The sequence below is a fragment of the Catharus ustulatus genome, chromosome 3 (assembly GCF_009819885.2).
Source record: "Catharus ustulatus isolate bCatUst1 chromosome 3, bCatUst1.pri.v2, whole genome shotgun sequence".
In the NCBI taxonomy this organism is placed as follows: Eukaryota; Metazoa; Chordata; class Aves; order Passeriformes; family Turdidae; genus Catharus; species Catharus ustulatus.
Window position 1 is genome coordinate 56,539,343 of NC_046223.1, and position 18,517 is coordinate 56,557,859.

Below are 18,517 nucleotides of genomic sequence, written 5' to 3' on the forward strand. Positions count from 1 at the left end.
TTTCCTCGAAGCAGTCTTTGGCCAGAGAAAGATTATTAGAAATTTGGTGATAAGTCAGCTGAGGAAAGATTCAAAGACCATGACACAAGAATGGTCCAGTTCGAGTAATAACTGGAGATTTAATCTCCACCTAGGAAAAGAGGACTGAAAGGTCTTACTTTACCTCATTATTCATCTATTTCCTCTGCATGATATAGTAGCAAATAAAATATCAAGTCAGTTTTTTTGCATTCTTACATCTTTCTAGTACCAGCCTCAACATATGAAAGATGGCTGCTACACACTGAACTTACTCATGAGGAGTTTTTATCGTCACATTTGATTTCTAGGCTGAAAACTGTCTCTAGAAAACAGATTTTTAAGAGAAGGTAGGTAGATTGCAGCCATGGATGAGAAATGTCGATTGAAACACACCATATTCTCTACCACTTCAAGCTGAACGCCAAAGCAATTTGGTTCACTTATCTTCATGGGGGTTCTCTATGGATTTGGGCAAGAGACTGAGGTACCATGGACCCCGAGGGCAGATTCCTATTAATCTCCAGTTAAGTGAGTGTTCATATCAGCTCAATTCATTGAGTCTGTGTAAATCTTTAACTATTATACAGTGCCAGTCCATTATTTTCCCCAGAGCTGGTACTCACAGCATTCACACCAATGCTGGAGTAAATCCAAATTTATTTGCAGGCAGTAATTGTGGTTACTAACTGTACAGTAGCTTACAGCTTTCATGCTGCTTTAACCAACAGTGAAAAAGATAGTGAAACACTAAATTTATTATCAATTCAAAACCACCTTCCTCTCTTTGCCTAGGAAATTTTCAAGTTCTTCTGAAAACCTTTGAACTAACTTCAGATAACAACTAGCTCAAATTCTCATTGCTACATTATCGTGACTTGGATCTACTAGTTCAAGTAGCTTCAGTCTCTAGAAAACTGAACGTTAGAAAAACACAATAAAATTAACTGAATCTAGTAATTCAGAAAGTATTAAATCTCTGTAAGATATTTTTGGCTTTTATCACTTTTTGGTGGTCTGGATGTTTTGTAACCTATTTTTGGACTGGCTAGAAGGTATACCTCAAGTTAGCTTCAAGGCTATAACAACTGACTCCTTGGTGTAGCTGGAAACTCATGCAGGAATCCTTTCCATATGTTAAAATCTGGAAAGAAAATTAACATACAGCTGTCATAACATCAGACTTCCTAGACAGGATTCTTAAACACAGAATTACTAGAAGCCTGTCACTAACTAGACTAATTGTTACCAAACAAGACATGCAATTAGAGACCAGCCAAGAAGATTCCCTTCATGGCCCCTCTTATCCATATGTTTTGGCTTCAGGGAGCAAACCAAGAAACATCAGAAGGTGCTTTACATGCTTCCCAATGTACAACGGCAACCAGGCTGCCTCTATTTGCATATGTGAAACTGCCTAGACAAAGAGAAGTTCCTACTTCTGGTTAGGATCTGAAGTGATCAAGCAGGACAAGTCTTTCTCCTTTGTTCTCACTTTTCAGTGAGGAAAGTGACACGTCTTCTTTTAACATTCCACTTTTTCAAGTATAGAAAAAGGCAGTATGTTCACGCAAGTATTCTTGTATCATACAGCTTTCTTAAGACATTTTGGGTGACATGCTGAACAGTGGCTTCACTCCAATCAGCCACCTACTTGTACAAGTTTGACTTTCTATAGGTGGCTCTGTGCTCTCTTATACTTCTTTTTTTTCTAAGCATCTACAGAAACATCCATTTTGATGCTGGAGCAGAGTCCTTTAGATTCCTTTGTCCTTATAACAGCTCGTGCTGAGGCAAAATCATTTGACTCATTAGCTAATTCAGTAATCAATAGGAGATACAAATTAGCAACATAATGGCAAATAGTTGCCTGCACTTCTGTAGCAATGCCTGATTAGCCCCTGCATCCCAGTGGTGTGTTTCTATACGGCTATTTAACATTCTACACTTTCTCTGCCCAAGTATCTGCCTGCTGGGCAGCTGTTCAGCCTTTTCAGTTTGAAGTTTAACACTTCACACCAGCTTCTCAGACTGTTACCTAAATGCATTTGTTTCCTAAGTGCATAACAAATGCCTTCTTCCCTACAGTTTCCCTGCAGGCCAGGTTCCAAGTATATCACCTCAGTGGTATATTTTCTTCTCCATCTCAGATTTATAGGCACAAAAGTAATGAAAACAGAAAGGAAAAATGAGAGGAAGAGTTACTTAATAGTTTAGCAAGAGTTTATGGCTAGCTTAGACAGTTTTTATCATTACTCAACCTACCTTACCTCTGTGAAGCACAGAACATCTGCTGTTTGATGTGTTTTAAATCATGCCTACGGCACTAGTCTATATGTGGATATCTCTAACTTTATCATAATTAATAAACCTCCTTGCTATCCATATTGTCACTCTACAGAATTCAGTAGGAAGGGCAATATGATGATTTGTGCCTACATATCACTGAGCCAGAAGGTGCAGCTATACAGGGTTTAATGAAGTTTACACCAGGCAAAAAAACCCCCAAAAATTTGGCCCACTGACTTCACAGGGATTAAATCATAGCAGCATTTAGCAAGGCAGAACAGAATGCTCTTTCAGTAGCAAAGCACAACGAAGAGCATTTTATAGCATAAGCAATCTTTTAATTTGGTGCACACACATCTAGCAGAAAGCCCACAGGACAGTTTGTCAAGTGCCAGCAAGAGCTTATTAAACCACCACTCTTGGGAAACACTTGCATTGCAAAAAATGCAGTAGGCAACAAGTGCTCCAATGGATCCAGCTTCTGAAGAGACAAATGCTTTCTCTGACTTCACCTGTACACTGCTAGAGCCCCAGGTATTGTCACAGGTCAGACCTAGTCTTTTCCCAGGGATTCACAAGATTGCAGGACAAAGACACTTGTGCTCACAGTGCACAAACAGCTGGGAGCAGGAGCCAGCCCACCCCAGCTGTCCAAGACAAGTGTCAGCACACAGCCCGCCCCCTGCTCTTGCTCTGACGAGCATGTCCTATCACATCTATGTGGTTTCACACTGAATTGGGTAATAAGTAAGAAAAAGAAAATGCAGCAGTCATCTGTTTTCAGGCAGATAAGCAGTCATGCTGCACAGACGACTACATGTCTGTGTTACAGAGAGGTTTTCCCAGTACATTGTGCCTTACACCACACAAAACCGTCAGATAACTGGTATGAGATCCACCAGGCAGGAGGGAGCAATGTAAGCAGATCTGCACAACTAACACAGATCAGGGCCTGTTATCTAACAGGACTGTGGGTACTCTTGGGACTTGAGAAGCTAGGAAGCCACATTCACCTCTCCTGAGCTCAAAGGAATTTCCTGTGAAAGAATAAAAACAGATTTTTTTGATACGTCACACACATAGCACAAGGAAGGAGATGCCCTACACCACAGTGAAGAGAATTTATATGTTGGAACAGCATCTAGGCAAACAAACAGGACCTGATTTGGGCAGAACTAAAAGTAGAAGTTATTTTAGAAATGTTTTTCAGTTAAGTTTTAGTTTTACTTTAGTTTACAAAATGCATTCAGTGATACATTAAAGACATTTACAAGAAACTGTGAGCAAACAGCAAGAAGCAGAGTGGTCTGAGCCAGTGGTCCAGGCACAGCCCCCAGCTGTCAGAGCCTGAGGCCACCTTAGTGACAACATCCTCCTAACTTTGTCTCTTCTCTTAAGAAGGACACACAGGTCTTTCTGATATTCAGGGTAGGTTGGGGCTGAAAGGGGATGTACGGGGTGCTATGTGGAAAGGTGTGCACAGTGGCATGCAGAGAGACAGCTGGCAGCACAGCCAACCTCTGTCTTCCTTTTCCTCCTTCAACTCAGTGGTATCTGACAAAGCTGGATGAAGCAGTTTTCTGGAGAAGCAGTGAGTTGTAATTACACTTCAGAGAGGCATCAAGAACACCTAGCAAAGTGCATTTGAAACAGGAAGTACCTTGGAATTTAATCCAAATCAGTTGTTACTCTTAAGGTTATGTTTTTTTAATAATTTAGTCATGTAAAAATTAAACTTGTGGCCAACTGATGTGCTTTGCTTCTGTGAGTGCTTACTAAGATTAGAATCAGATGCTGCACATGTCTTGGTAAACAGAAGAGCCATTTTCCATGTGAGGATTCAAGTCACTGATCCTCCTCCTGAAGCACTGACACTTTGCAAAAATATCCCAATGTTTAGCAGATTAGGAGCTAAAATGAAATTGCTCCTCTCCAGCATACAGCCCATTTGCCAAAAAGCACAAAGCCTGCCTCTTTCCCTCCAGCCGTGCCTTATACAGCACAGAATAGCTTCAGCACGAGTGGCTCAAACCAGCATGTTGCAGGCTACAATGCTGCCCAGGCATCAGTGCAAGAGCAAGGAAAGCAGAGGGCAGAACCCTTGCTCCAAAGTGGCTAGAGCAGTGTTCTGTGGGTAGCTCAACTAAAGAGAACTTTCCACCTCTGAGAATAGCTCTCCTTGCAGCCAGCTCTGCCCTGGCACCTGCCTGCTCCCCACTCCTCCTCCTTACCTGGCTCTGTCCCTTGTCAGAACTCTGCACCCATCAGTTCAACTCCTGAGTGTGCGGGGGCTGGGTAGAAAGATTTCTCCTAGATTAGCTGCCGGGGCTGCAGCAAGCGCTGCTGCCAGCACAGGGGTGGGAGGAGTGCTATGGGGCTAGAGGAAGAGGAGGAGGAGCAAGCCTCCTCCTTGTCAGCAGCACCCAAGACTTCTTCACTGCTCCTGGGACTACGCTTCCAGAAAGACAGGCCAGGCAGGAGCCCAGAGCCTGCACAGAAGGTGAGCACCCTACCCCACAGGTGAGGAGTACAACATGGAGCACAGGAACAATAAGTCCATTTATTTTTTACCTTTTAATTTTCTTCTTTCCATGTTTTTTTCAAGTGGTTTCTTTCCCATTTAACTCTCTAACCCTCAGAGATAAAAGTGTTTCATCATGGAAACCAACCTGCCATCCCCCACCTTTTTTTTTTCTGATTTTTAATCACAGAGTTCTATTTACAAATTAGGGTTGATTTCAACAGTGTCAGCTAACCAAAAATGACAACTTTTTTTGGCAAAACCACACTTGCTGAAGAAAAAAAAAATTGCCCAACTCTGCAGTAACTAAAATTCTGCAATGGATTTTCACACCTACTAATGCTTCTACCTCCTGCCTAATGCCATAGATATGGTATAGCTATAGATATAGCATAAACCCACACAGCATTGCCCTAAATATGGTTTTCAATTATTGTGTCTTCTCTGTAGTTTATGATCAAGTTTTGCCTTCTTAAATGAGGCATTTATTTTCTTTTTTTTTTTTTTTTTTTCTCCACAGCTGTAAGAACTTCAGTCCAATTTCCTCATTTTTTAATTCTACATAAATATTTCTTTAATTTCCTTGACACTGGAGCCTGGAGCAAATTTAGTTGCTCCACATTTATGAGTGCATTTTTTAAAAGTATTTCATCTCATTTCTTTTCCAGGGTAAACTTATTACTCTCCAAGCAGCTAAGCAGCAGGAACGTAGTGGTGCCATGTGGGAGATCAAATGATACAACCACAGCAGGTCCAAAATACAGCTACAAGGGTTTAACAACCTCTTGGAGAAAATGAATCACTCTCACCAAAAATTCCCTGGGAATAATTTTCAGGAGTGGCAGAATTAGTGGCTTTGGAGAAAGTCAATCATTTCCCTTCTGTACAGTAAAAGCTGCCAAGGTTTGCCACAAGGTATAATTGGGTATCCTCAACACAGCAAAATGTGCAGAAAAGGCATTCATCAGAGTTACGACTAACAGTTACAAAACTGTAAACAACTGTGGACAAACTATTACTGCCCAAGTTATATGAAGCCAGTGATTTTAAGTAAGTTCTGTTTTGCTTTTGCATGGTGGTCATCGCTAACCACTAGGCAGGGCATTACTGTGTGACTCAGTGCTGAAAATTTCCATTTTCTAAGCACTTTGTTAATTTTAGCTCATTAATCCACATAGCGCTCTAGAAAGACAGGGTTAATTTCTAAAAACAGGGAAGCAACAGCAGAAGCATTGAGGTTGCTGATATGTACCTTCAGCCACATGGAGCTTGATTTTTTAAAAAGGAGGCCCAGAGGAGACTTTATTGTTCTCTACAGCTCCCTGAAAGGAGGCTGTGTCCAGGTGTGGGTCAGCCTCTTCTCCCAGGGAACAAGTAACAGGACAAGAGGAAATGGCCTCAAGCTGCACCAGGAATGTTCAGGTTGGACACCAGGAAGTATTTATCCACTGAAAGGGTGGTTAACCCTGGAACAGGCTGCACAGGGATGTGGGGAAGTCACCATCCCAGAAGTGTTCAAGGAACAACTGGATGTGGCACTGAGTGCTATGGTTTGGTTGACATGGTAGCGTTTGGTAAAGCGCTGGACTTGATGACCTTTAAAGTCTTTTCAAGATTAAAGATTCTATGAATTTCCTAAAGACTGGATATGAATTTAAGAGTCCTTGGCCTCCAAATCACTGCTTGGATCATTAAATACTCCCTCTAGTAATCTAAAATCTTAATCAAATCCTGAGTAACAGGACACAGAACAGTTAAACCCTTTATGATTATCTATTAATTCGAAGTAATGCCATTTTCTTCTGTTTCCATTTGAACTGATCAGGTGATCAGACACGAAGCACTGAATTCAATTAACATAAAAGTTCTTCTCACTAAGCTTAATTTAGAACTATTTGTTCCCTTTCAGAATAAAATAAATCTTCCTTAACTGCTTTTAAGCAGAAAAGCAAATATACTATGTCCCTTTATCCACTAATGCTTAAAGCATAATACATAGTACAGTAATTTCCTATTATAATGGAATATTTGCACAGGTTGCAAATTTATCCCCAAGGAATGAGGAATCTAGTGAATGGACACACACATTTATTACACTGAATACTTGAAATAACGCTGGCCTGTGTTATCCAGCCAAAAAGCTCGATTATAGCCCTGATATAATTACGTCATTAATTAGCTCTATCATAATTTTTGGTTTATGACACTAACTTTTATGTGCCACTAGTCAATTTAATGGTATTTTAAATTGAAATAAGGCCCCTGAGAGGGATGCTACTCACTGAATCACAAATCTTGTATTCAGATTTCTTTTAATTTCAAAAGATGACCTAATAAAATTGCTTTATAATTAAATCCATTCTAACAACTTCCCCTATGTGATTCTTTCTCTTCACCCATTTTTAATTACGAAAAAATTCCAATCAGAAAACACTTGCCATTGTAATTATATGTAAAAATCAGCTATCTCTTTTTCTATCTCTTGCTGCTCCCTTCACACAGCACTGCATCCTGGCTAGTTTTCCTGCAGAATTTTACTAGCATCCTCCAGAGGCAGAGCAAGGAAACTGCACCTCTTACACTGAAAATCTCATTAAATTTGCTTCTGCCTTGTTTGAAAAATAGTCAAGGAGTGGGAAGAAAGGGGAGCAAAGCCCCACGTACTTTCTATTTCAGACAGACATTCACAAGTGTTCTGGTACCACAAGATGTGGTTCTCCAGGAAATAACACCAGATAAAGGAAGGGAAGGGAGTCCATGGCTCATCTCCACCCATAGTGTCAGAGATGCCACCTCCTATTTCCAGCTGAAAAGGCAATCCAGCTGTGGGCATTGGCACCTCCTTGGGGCTGTGGGTTGATGCCATCCAGGAGCATTCCTTACCCCATAGGCACCTTCCCTGTCTGGTGCTCCTCACATGGCAACCCATCAGGATCTCACCCTGACCCAGCACTGTTAGGATACATCTTCCACCCCGTGCTTAAAACCGTGGCATTACAGTGAGTAAGGAACATGAACAGGTAGAACAATCCACACAAAAGCTCTTTCTACACAGTGGCCACTGTACCCAGAAGGAGCACAATATCACTGGATGGGAGCAGAGCTCAATGACTCCTTTCTGAGGTGATGATGACCACTGCAGTGAAAATACCCTTACTGTATGTGGTACTTTGCCACACAGAAAGCATGGCAAACACAGAACAGTACTCTGCTTCTGAAAGCCATCACATCATTTCAAACATTGATGCCTGGGAAATGGATGTGTTGGAGATACTCAAGATGACACAGAGCAGTTAAGAGAACACTTGATAATACTGGATGGTACAGAAAAACAGATTAAAATATTATCATTTCCCTGCAGACATAATCATATTCTGTTCCATTTCTGCTCCCTAAAAAATAGTAACAGGCAGATATTGAACACAAATGGAACTTCGACAAGTTTGTACCTGTGTTTTTAAGGCTAACATATAATTTTAATCATGACTGAATTTTAAAAACAGTGATATTCAAAGTGAGGTGGAAAATTATTATTTAAATTATTATTAAAATTATTGTCAATTTCTTACCATTTGCTGTGTTCTTTTTGAAGTTATCTAGAAACTCTTCCAGGAGCTGTGACTGGTTTGGAGGGGGCAACAAACTCTTTGGATCCCTGGAAATGTCACCATCTGACCAGGACACACATAAGGGTTGCTGGGTCTCACAATGGTTCATTCTCACTGTAAGCATTACACTTCTCTCTGAAAACAGTAACTCCATCTGCCTGAGATCAAGATCAGACACAGCCTCTCCATTTATGCTCATGATTTCATTGCCTACTCGGAGCCCTGGCAGCATGTGAAATCAAAGAAAGAAGAAGAGGAAGAAGAAAAAAAAAAAGTAATATAATATAATAAAAGGATCAGAGCACAACCCAAACTTTATGCTGACCCCTCTTTGATCTTTTTGGTTTGAATTCAAATAGGCTAATCCTACCACAGGTCCATTAGAACCAAGAGGAGCTTTATTTGTGCTATAATTATACAGATTGACCTCAAGCTTGCTTACTTTGATAGGTGCTACCCACAGTACAGCAATCATGTTGGTTTTGTTTAAAGATGCTACAGAATTGGGTGGGTGGGAGAGCAGCACAGCCTTCAAGAAGATTAGAATAGAGACACCTCTCACAACCAGATACCATCACTATCTAGCACCATAACACATATTTCATCTTCTGTGAAGAACAAGGCACTAGTCACGCAGATCAAATTATTCATGCAAAGCTGCAACAACTAAAGATTGAGGTTTTATCAGCTTTTCTATAAATCCAAACAGTGGCAAGTGCTGTCTAAGTCAGCAAAACCAAGTAGATATTACCATCAGGTAGCAAATTAATATCTGTGTCTCCATTTCTCTGGGGTTGTTTTTCAGAGAGCAGAGCCCACATGATCCTCACACGTGCCAATGAAGAGAGGCACAGTTTCTGAGCAGCACAGTGGGAAGGTGCTCACACAAATGTATGCAGAAAACTATTCTGGGGAGGAAGGCTTTCTGCCAGCAGAGGTGGAAGCAATGGGTCATAGAAACTGATCAAGCCCATGAAGTTCCCTAGCGTGAGATGAACTCATTCTCCAGTTTATTCCTCTGTGCAAAAGCACTCGGTTGGATGGCTGAACACAGACTTTGCCTCCAAGGATGAAAAAGAACTGTCCCCACTACACTGAAGGGATAATTCAGTTACTCTGTGTACACTGTTTTTCCTACTATTACATACTTTCCATGGTCTTCAGAAAAGAAAACTTTCAATAGCAAAAGCCGAGAAACATTTCAGACAGCATGACTAAAGCTCCTTCAAGTTTTCGGACTCAAAAAAGATAATGAAGAATACGACACAGTACCTTCTTTGTATGCCAGTCCATCAGCGAGTACATCACTTACAAAGATATGGGTGAGATGCTCATTTTCAGCAACTTGGGCAGTGACAGCAAAGCCTGAAGTAAAAGAGATTTAAATCAAATAAACTTTCTTGGGAATATTTCCCTTTTATTTCCGAAGGAAGATACTTCTCATAAGAACACACCCATAGAGCACATAGAAATTATCATATGGTTACCCAGCCACTGTAAGGCCTGTAAAATTAGTAAGACTTTTCAACTCCCAGAAAATGCCATGCTCTGCTGTAAAAAAAATTCCGTTTCAAAAAAGTACTCTCTACCTCAGCTCCATGACATTTCCACAACACAGAACAGCCCACCATTATAGTAAGAGTTCTGCAGAGTGTCCATCAGGTGTATTAAACAATTCCAAAAACCGGAAACCCAAACTATAAAGCAGCAAACCATACTAGACTAATGAGTGGGAAAGGCCAGGAAATAATAATTTAAAACTGACTTGTGGCTAAAGCACAGCACAAAGCTGCCTTAAAAAAGTATCCTTGCAAGGTATGTAATTATTTCTAGGCATAACTACCTCCCACGGACAAAAAGCCTCTCAGAACTAGTTCCAAAGTATATACTTTTGACACTTTGCCAACGGAGGATCCCACTGAAAAAAAAAACAACAAGGGCAGACCTTGACCACTGCCTGATTGAGAGCACTTACATTAGTCCTGGCCAAGGACATTCACTTTTCTGACAAGCCCATGCTTCAATTATTTGGCCCCTGTAGGAAAATTAGAAACTGGACCCTTCCAAAACATAAGAAATGCACTTGTCAGTGGAAAACAGTCAGTTTGGGTATTTGTTATAATTCCTGGAGTTCTTTGCAGACTCACACTTTGAGCTACCACGGATGGCTCTATCTACTCTCAGAAATAAAAAAGTCCCAAAGAGAGAAAGTAAGCAGTGAGAAGAATAAAAAGACAAATTCCTGAGAGCTTACCATAATCACTTATGTTTTCAGTCTTTGTGAGATGAACATGATAAACATTTAATGGACAAATTTCTATTTCATCATACACCTGTTAGAAAAGAAGTCATCGAATTATAAAAATGCAAGCATCAAACTCCAGATACAGCATGAGAAACAAGCACAATCTTCTTCGCATCAAGACTTGCTGTCTTTACATAGAGAATTGTGTTACTGTGTGAGCATCACTGCTATAAGTGGGACTAAAGCCAAAGACCCAAAACCCACTCCACAATATAAGCTGACACTTTACTTTTGTGCTAAAAGCCTTATTCAAATCTTCAAACATTTCTTGAAGACAGTGTTTGCAGTACCTAGCCACTCAAAACTGTGAACTAGAATGACAGAAAGAAGGCCCAGAACAGCTTTAAAACCTTATTTTAGCTCTAAATTTCACATATTTGTAGGTGATAACTGCAGCTAGAAACATCACAAAGCTTTAACTAAAAAGAGTCACACTTTCCTGGTCTACTATGTATTCATATGGCTCAGGAGCACAATATTCAGTATTTTCATCAACCAGTCTTCTGAGTTGTAGGCCATAGTGTCTTGGCTCCAGCTGTTTCATCTGAAGAAGAAAAAAATAATGTAGTTTGTAATTATTTGTTGTTTCCAGAATCCTAGAAGACAGAGAAGTGACACACACACAACAAGTTTCTAAAATCATGCAAAAGCAATCTCAAAAAGTAACTTTCTATCTATTTTTGTACTATTAACATAACTAGATGCATTGCTTAAAATATAAGGTTACAGTGCTATTTCCATTTTGCCCTCCCAAATCCTTTCATAAACACTATGTCTTGGCTATTAGATTAACTGAGCACTAATATATGTTTCTAAAGATATTTCAACAGTCCTCTGTTCTTTTGAAATCACAACACTCACAACCACCTTTTTCTACAACTACTTCTAATTATTCAGGTCTGCTCAGCAGCTTTTGCCTCTGATGTAGAAAATGTGTATGCACGTATGAGCAGTCAGGAGGGGGGATGGGATGGCAAGCAGGTTCCCTAAGGGTTTGCCTTTATTAGATTTTATTTTTATTGCTGGGTTTCATCTATGATCAGAGAGTTTCCCCTATTTTATTTTTTTTTTTACCACATGAGGTAAAAGCAAAGATCCTGTCTCAATAGGAAGCCAAAGGGAAATAGGGATATTCCCAAAGGATATTACCCTGAAAGTGCTGAGCCCCTGATGGGAGGCTCTGAAAAAATCAGGATACTGGTGAGACTATGGCTCAAAACATTTCGTTTTAGCATATTAATAGACCAACAATTCTGATACAGGAGGAAGCAACCTTTCCAAAAGAAGAGGACTGACAGCCTCCCCGAGGGTTATTTAACCCCTTTAATGCATCTCAGCAGCTTACAAAATCTAAGTCTACTGAGTAACTGGTAATTAACTTAACATTTTATTACATGCTGCAGTTTACAAGTTACTTATGCTCTGTATCCTGAGAAATTAAAATCAAATGCACAAGGTTTTTATACATGCTATCCAAAGACCTCAGATGGAAAACAGAAATGAGAAACTTATAAACCCCATAAAGCATGGATGAAGGTGAAAAATAAAGCCCTAACAACTCTTCTGAACTTTAGCCTTATCCACACAGCATTCAAACATTTTCTCTTAAGAAGAAAGATTCCTTACACTCACCAGAGCAGAATGAAAATGTAAGAAGGAAAAGAACCAGGATAGATGAGCAGAAAGTATTCAGCATTAGAGAATGCTTATGAAAAGCTTTACACACAGAATAGAAAGACAAAATGAAACAGAAAAACATTAAAGAAGAAAAGCAAGGAATTTAAAACTAAATTTTCGTGCAATGCAGACAATGGAAATTAAAATTCAGCTTTACAATTACAAATATTTTGGAATGATAGAGTAAGAGAGGTAAGGAATTTCCTTTTCAACTTAATTTTACTTTTATAAAATGTATTTCCTCCTTTAGGGTCTCCTACGGCACGCTAAGGACTTCAAAACGTTCTGGCTCTTCCGTGCCACCTGGTGGCCAAGTCGTGTATCAGACAAGCCCTTCAGCTTGACAGGGTACAGCCAAGTTTTTAAAAGTAAAGCCAAACATTAAACATCTTTCTCAAGGATTCAGTCTCCACCAGGAGAAGCCACAAGAAGATAATTTCTTTTTAATGATGCCCTGGAGATGCATTGGGAGTTGCCTAAATCAGTGTGCTTATTTTGATTTTAAAAACTATAGTTCACTCTGGATTGTTAAAAGCTTTTATTTTTTCCACTCCATAGTAGCACGTGAAAAGAGCCATTAAATTGGGCCCTTTCCTCCGTTAAAGCCCCAAAATTCATTAACTTCAAACCAGTTCAATGAGTTCACATGGAAATTCACTGTAACCTATGCCAAAAGCTACAGCTGGATCTTGTCCGGCACAGGACTCCTTTTTTTTCTTGTTTTTCCCCTTGTGAAGTAAATAAAATATATTTACCAGTTGGCCAGAAAACAGACTTGGGGTAAAGAGTTATTTTTTCCAAAAGCTGTTTAGCATAATTTAAGTGACTTGAATCACAAAGTTACAGAGCTAAGTTCAAGCACTGACACGAACGGAGGCAAAAATGTCACGTGTATTACAATGTTCCAGAGGGGCTGGTGTTTTGTCCATAGTTAAAACTGGTATTTCTATTTTACCCTCAACCTGTGGCTCAGTTTTCTGTTCCATGATCTATAGCAATCCCTCTCAAATTGCCAGCACTTTCACAAGCGAACTCACTCTTTGAAATTCACAAACAGAGCTTGTATTTAATTAAAAGCTTAAAAAAGTCCTTTCAGAAGCAAACCTGTATGATAGCCTTTATCACAGCAGTTTCAAGTGTCTTAATCTGCTGGCTTCAACTCAACCAGTCCCTGTTGCTCCCCTGTGATTAATTTGCACAGAAAACTAAGTTTGCTGCAAGGACAGCACAGAGTGGACGCGAGCTGAGACTTCCCAGGGCTGACTACCTGGCACACTGTCACTGCTCACAATTGTAGTACCCTGTATGCTGTCTCCAGCAGCACTTTTTGAAAACCTTTCCACAACCCTGCTGCCTTGGCTACAACACATAAAAACCACAGCTAAGGAAAGAGAGCAATGCCCCTTGAGACAGTGACAGGGAGATGCCTATTATGTATTATCAGTATTATATATTATGCCATTAGTGTATTATTATATATAATGATAATCTTATCACAGTTTTCCCTATTTATGCATCCAGTGATACCTTACATTCCTTCTTGAGTCCACAGCTATTTACAAGGTGAAATTGTGCATGAAAAATAAGTACCTTGCATGCCAAAGACAAAACATCCTCCACCCTGTGCTCAGGCTTGAGCGTTAGCGCCACTGCTTGGCCATCACAGAAATGAACATAGGTCTGTGTTTCCCAGGCATTCTCCTTCTGGATGTTCTCTGGCACTGAGCAGTAGACATTCAAAAAATCATCGACTTGCTGCTGGAAACAAGGGAGAAAGGTATAACATTGTGTGTATGTTAAAAAACAACACAAGAAAACAAAAAGTGCAATTACATTAGCAGTTTGTAGTGGCTATGTATTCAAAAACAGTGCTGTGTATTTTCCCAAGGGCAAGCCAGGGAAAGAGTTCTGTTAGCTGCTCATTCACTATTGAAGACCTGATTTTCTAGAGCTCGGATTGAACTTGCTGTGCTTTCCCATTATGGAATTTCATGTCTTTATCTCATACTAATCATTGATTTAACTGATTGAGGAAATATGTATCTACCTAGTATTATCTCACAATGGAAATAAATTTTTAAGAAGAACTGACAACTACAATTTTTAACCAATACATGTTAAATAACTGTAAACAAACAAGTAAAGAAATTGAGCTAGTGTCACTTTGGCAGAAAATTACAACAAAATTCCAGTAGAGAGCACTGTGGAGCAAGGCTAGCCACAACAAAATAAGGGACTAAAGAAGGAGTAACGTTCTCCTGTTCTAGTTACAGTTTGAGAACATCGTGTTTCATTGGCAGCAGAGGGTTTACTATGGCCTGTTTACCATTTTGCTCCACATTCTCCCTCTTTCCAACGCCACTCTGCTTGATCAAATAACATCAGTTCTAAATAAATTCCCTGTCACTTAGTCACTTTCTCCTGTACTTCACTTCAGGGATGCAAGTTTCAAAAAAAAGCACACAAGGAGAAGACAAACACCAAGAGCTGTTCAGAATTTGGAGTTTCACATATTATTTGGGTCAGCCTATTCAGCACATCACTTAATTACCTATATCAAGGCATTTAAGTTTATGCAGATGGGGTCCCTTGATTCCCCATGCAGTCACTGGAAAGGGACAACAACTCCGTAAGGTGGGAAGACTTCTACCCAAGGCATGTGTTAAGATATCCTGAGCTGGTCTCAGGCATCTCTACCTCCTTCATGCTTTTAGTTAGTACTTTTTGTTTGTTTGTCGGGCTGGGGGGATTTGTTGCCTACATAAAGACCCCTGATCATACAATTCTGCCCCCTCTCCACTGGGACTCAAGCCCAGGGGTGCACCACAATTAAAAGCTGCTGTAAAAGCTGCACAAGGACTCTCTTTCCCTTGCTGCAGGCAGCAAAGTTGTTGACATCAATCTGTCAGTAGCAACAGAGACTAATATTACTTTCTTTTTGCAAATAACTGCTGTGGCTGTAAAAATGATGAAGCAAGCAATCCCATCCAGGTAATTACCAAACAATGCAGAAATTCAGGTTACAGACAAGCCAGATTGTGGCATAGTAATAATATAATGCCAGAATAACACTGGTTTGGTGGAATAATAATGAACTAAGTCTATTCATTAATCTTGTCTGTCTTGATTTCAACTGTCCCTTTTAACTAGTTGAACATGAAGTTTCAGTCAACACAGGTGATGGAAATCCTACTGAAATCCATCAATTTACACAAAACAGGAGCGGTGTTCTGCTACTGCAATTAACACAGTGTTGAAATCTACACCAGGTAAAGTTTGACCTTGGTGGCTGTAGGTACAGCCTGCTTGTAACATTGGTGATGTTGAAGAAGATAATTCCCGTGGAACTGGAGTCCTCTCAGCACTAAATCAGCTGACTGAGAATGAAGCCTGACCTACCTCCACAGTGTAAATAACAGAAAGGAGAAAGGGGCAAGGTAGGAAGGCTGAAAGAGATTAGCACAAATGAATCAGGCTGAATTTCCCTGGTGGCTTCCTCCAGGGAAAACCAATGCTATGCTTGCCTCAGCAAGGGAGGTTTGCAACTACTACAATGGTTTATTGCCCTGCAACACTAGCACTTCAAATCTGTGCAACTGAAATAAATCTCAGTATTGCCAGAGATGAAAAAAACCCCATAACCTCAAATCACAGAGGATTAAGGGGATGAGAAATAGGTTCAAGGCCACCTTTTGATGTAAGCTTTTAGAAAGTACAGAAAGATCTGCAGCCAACATGAGCTACATCTTTCCTTGCCATGTACACTGATGCTCAAGTATACAATTTGAGATAAACTTCCCCCTCTGTTATTAAACATGACTGTGTTCCTTAACTGCAGTCAAGGAACCGTTGCTTCATCCACATTTTCCGTCTCAGAAAATCTGACATGAAAAGGGAGGTTTTTTTTTTTCCTGTTATGCCTGCAGTGACCAATTCCACAATAGTTCATTCATTCATTGCCACATGAAGTTATAACAACCCATCCAATTTTCCAGAAAGAGGCGCCAGGATTTGCAGACTGTCACATGTTGTGCCACAGGGCTGCTGCAGGACCAATAGGTTACTTCATCATTTCCTCCCACTATTTGCCTCTGGTTTTATCATCCTTTTCAGGGAAAAAACAGCTTCCCTGGCAGACTTCACTATTTGTCATTCACTACCCTCCACAGGCAGCATTTCATACAAGTTTTGATTCAGTTTTTGTTTGCTTTTTTAAAATTTTAAATCAGCCAGTGAAACCGGGCTGATGCCAGAATAACGGTTTTCAAAGTTACGATGAATCATTTCTGAGTTGTTGTATGATTCACCAAAATGTCAGGATCTTAAAAATGCCCACGCTGTATTTAATACCCATTGAAAAAAGGTTTCAGAAATAGGGTTTAAATAAGGAGGAAAAAAATGTTCTTCTAACTCCAGAGCTCTGCTCAGCATCTAAATTGTGTGGCTTTTTCTAGTCTTGAAAGACAACCCTGCTAAATTTTTAAGTCCTGGTCTAAAACCTGCAGCCACATTGACCTCTGATGGTGCTCCTCTACCTGGGGAACAGGGCTGTGAGCCCCTGCCTAAATTTGGAGAAGGTTGCTTTATCTAGGGCTGGGACAAGAAGACAGACCTTTTCCCTTTGCAGATACTTCACCAAAGGGAGAGCATTTCATTCTGTCTGCTCCCTAGTGCTTTCAAAACATTTCTGTCTCCTCAGAAGGGTTCCGGAGGAGTAAATGCTCCTGTTAGGCCAGAGGAAGGAGAATCCCAGCAGACCCTGTTGTATAAGGCAGCTCCATCAATGCCCCAGCCCCTGAGGGACTGGTGTCACAGTTCTCCAGAAGAAACCTTCAGGAGCTGTGCCCAAGAGATTTGGTCCTTCTCATGTGGCAAACCTTCCCACCTTCCAGGAATTAATTGTGTTTGCTCTCTCTGAGATGGGACATGGATGCCATCTCACACCACACACAATGGTACATTCCAGAGGAATTTGTTAAGTGTTCTCTACAGGACTTGATTTCAAACCCATAATTATAATTTGTTTTGAAAACAGAGGAGTGATTTGGTTTCAATACTTTCCCACACCAGAAAATAACAGGCAAGTGGCCAAGTAACAAAGGGAATTCAGGTATTTCAGTCCACTTTTGCTAAGAACAGACAAAATGCTGTCAGTGGGAGATGCCCTTTCAGACTGGGGGATGGCAACACTATGCCATAGGGAGGCTGAAGGAATGGAGACGGACCATGACCGAGGCCAGGCAGGGTAAAGCAGCAGATGTCCTTCCCCTGGGCACAAGAGAACATCAATCCTAGCTATTTACTGGGTAATGCCACTTGAAGGATGTTTCATCCTTCTCCTTTACTTGGGCAATCTCCAGCTTTACATTAAACCTCACTTCTCTGATGGGATGGTCCACAGACTTTACACAGACACAAAACTCAAAATACAAAGGTTCTGTTGAAGTAGACAAAGCAGAAAAATATACCTTGGGTTTCATACCATCCCTGGAAAACATAAAGGTCAGACTGGATGGGACAACTGATCTAGTTGAAAATTTTTCTGTTTATTGCAGGGAGCTGGACTAGATGACCTATAAAGGTCTCTTCCAGTCCAAACCATCCTATGATTTGCCATACTGTAAAGGATGCTTTCAAACAAGCTTGGCCCCAAGTCTCTCTCACAGTGTACAGACTGTATGCATTAGTGTATGAAGAAGCTTCTAGGGGTTTGGCTTGGCTTTTTAAAGCTTACCATGAATGCTCAGAAACTTATGTTGAAGTTGTTTCATTATCAGAGTTTTAATCCTGTCATCTAAAAATAAATACATTTTATGAATCTCTTTAGGGTTCTACCTTTGAGAAATGCATTCAGGAATTCAAAAACATGATGATGCAGAATGAGAACAGGCATATCGTACCTCAGCAGAGTTGGCTGAATTCTGCACGCCAGCAAATCCATGCCCTCCTGCTGAATCAAAAACCTATTGAAAACATCACAAATAAATAAGAAGGTTGAACAAATAAACACGTTTACATATTTTCCATTTTAAAAAAACAAAAAATAAAACTAAATTAAGGAATCTATATCAACCTGCTAAGCCCCAGGGATCTTTTTGT

The 18,517-nt window shown here is 40.2% G+C and overlaps 1 protein-coding gene across 2 annotated transcripts in view; it reads right to left on the bottom strand.

Annotated features, from left to right (window-relative positions):
• The window catches only part of TIAM2 (TIAM Rac1 associated GEF 2), an 87,420-nt gene that overhangs the window by 39,494 nt on the left and 29,409 nt on the right, over nt 1-18,517 (bottom strand). The window contains exons 8-13 of one of the 2 annotated variants that reach the window (XM_033055699.2): nt 18,319-18,381; nt 14,009-14,173; nt 11,181-11,285; nt 10,691-10,769; nt 9,709-9,801; nt 8,398-8,658 (exon numbers count right to left, since the gene is read on the bottom strand). In XM_033055699.2, coding sequence (XP_032911590.1) covers nt 8,398-8,658; nt 9,709-9,801; nt 10,691-10,769; nt 11,181-11,285; nt 14,009-14,173; nt 18,319-18,381 — 766 coding nt within the window. Of the gene's footprint in view, nt 1-8,397; nt 8,659-9,708; nt 9,802-10,690; nt 10,770-11,180; nt 11,286-14,008; nt 14,177-18,318; nt 18,382-18,517 lie in introns of both variants that reach the window. The other variant, XM_033055698.2, reaches the window with a different exon arrangement.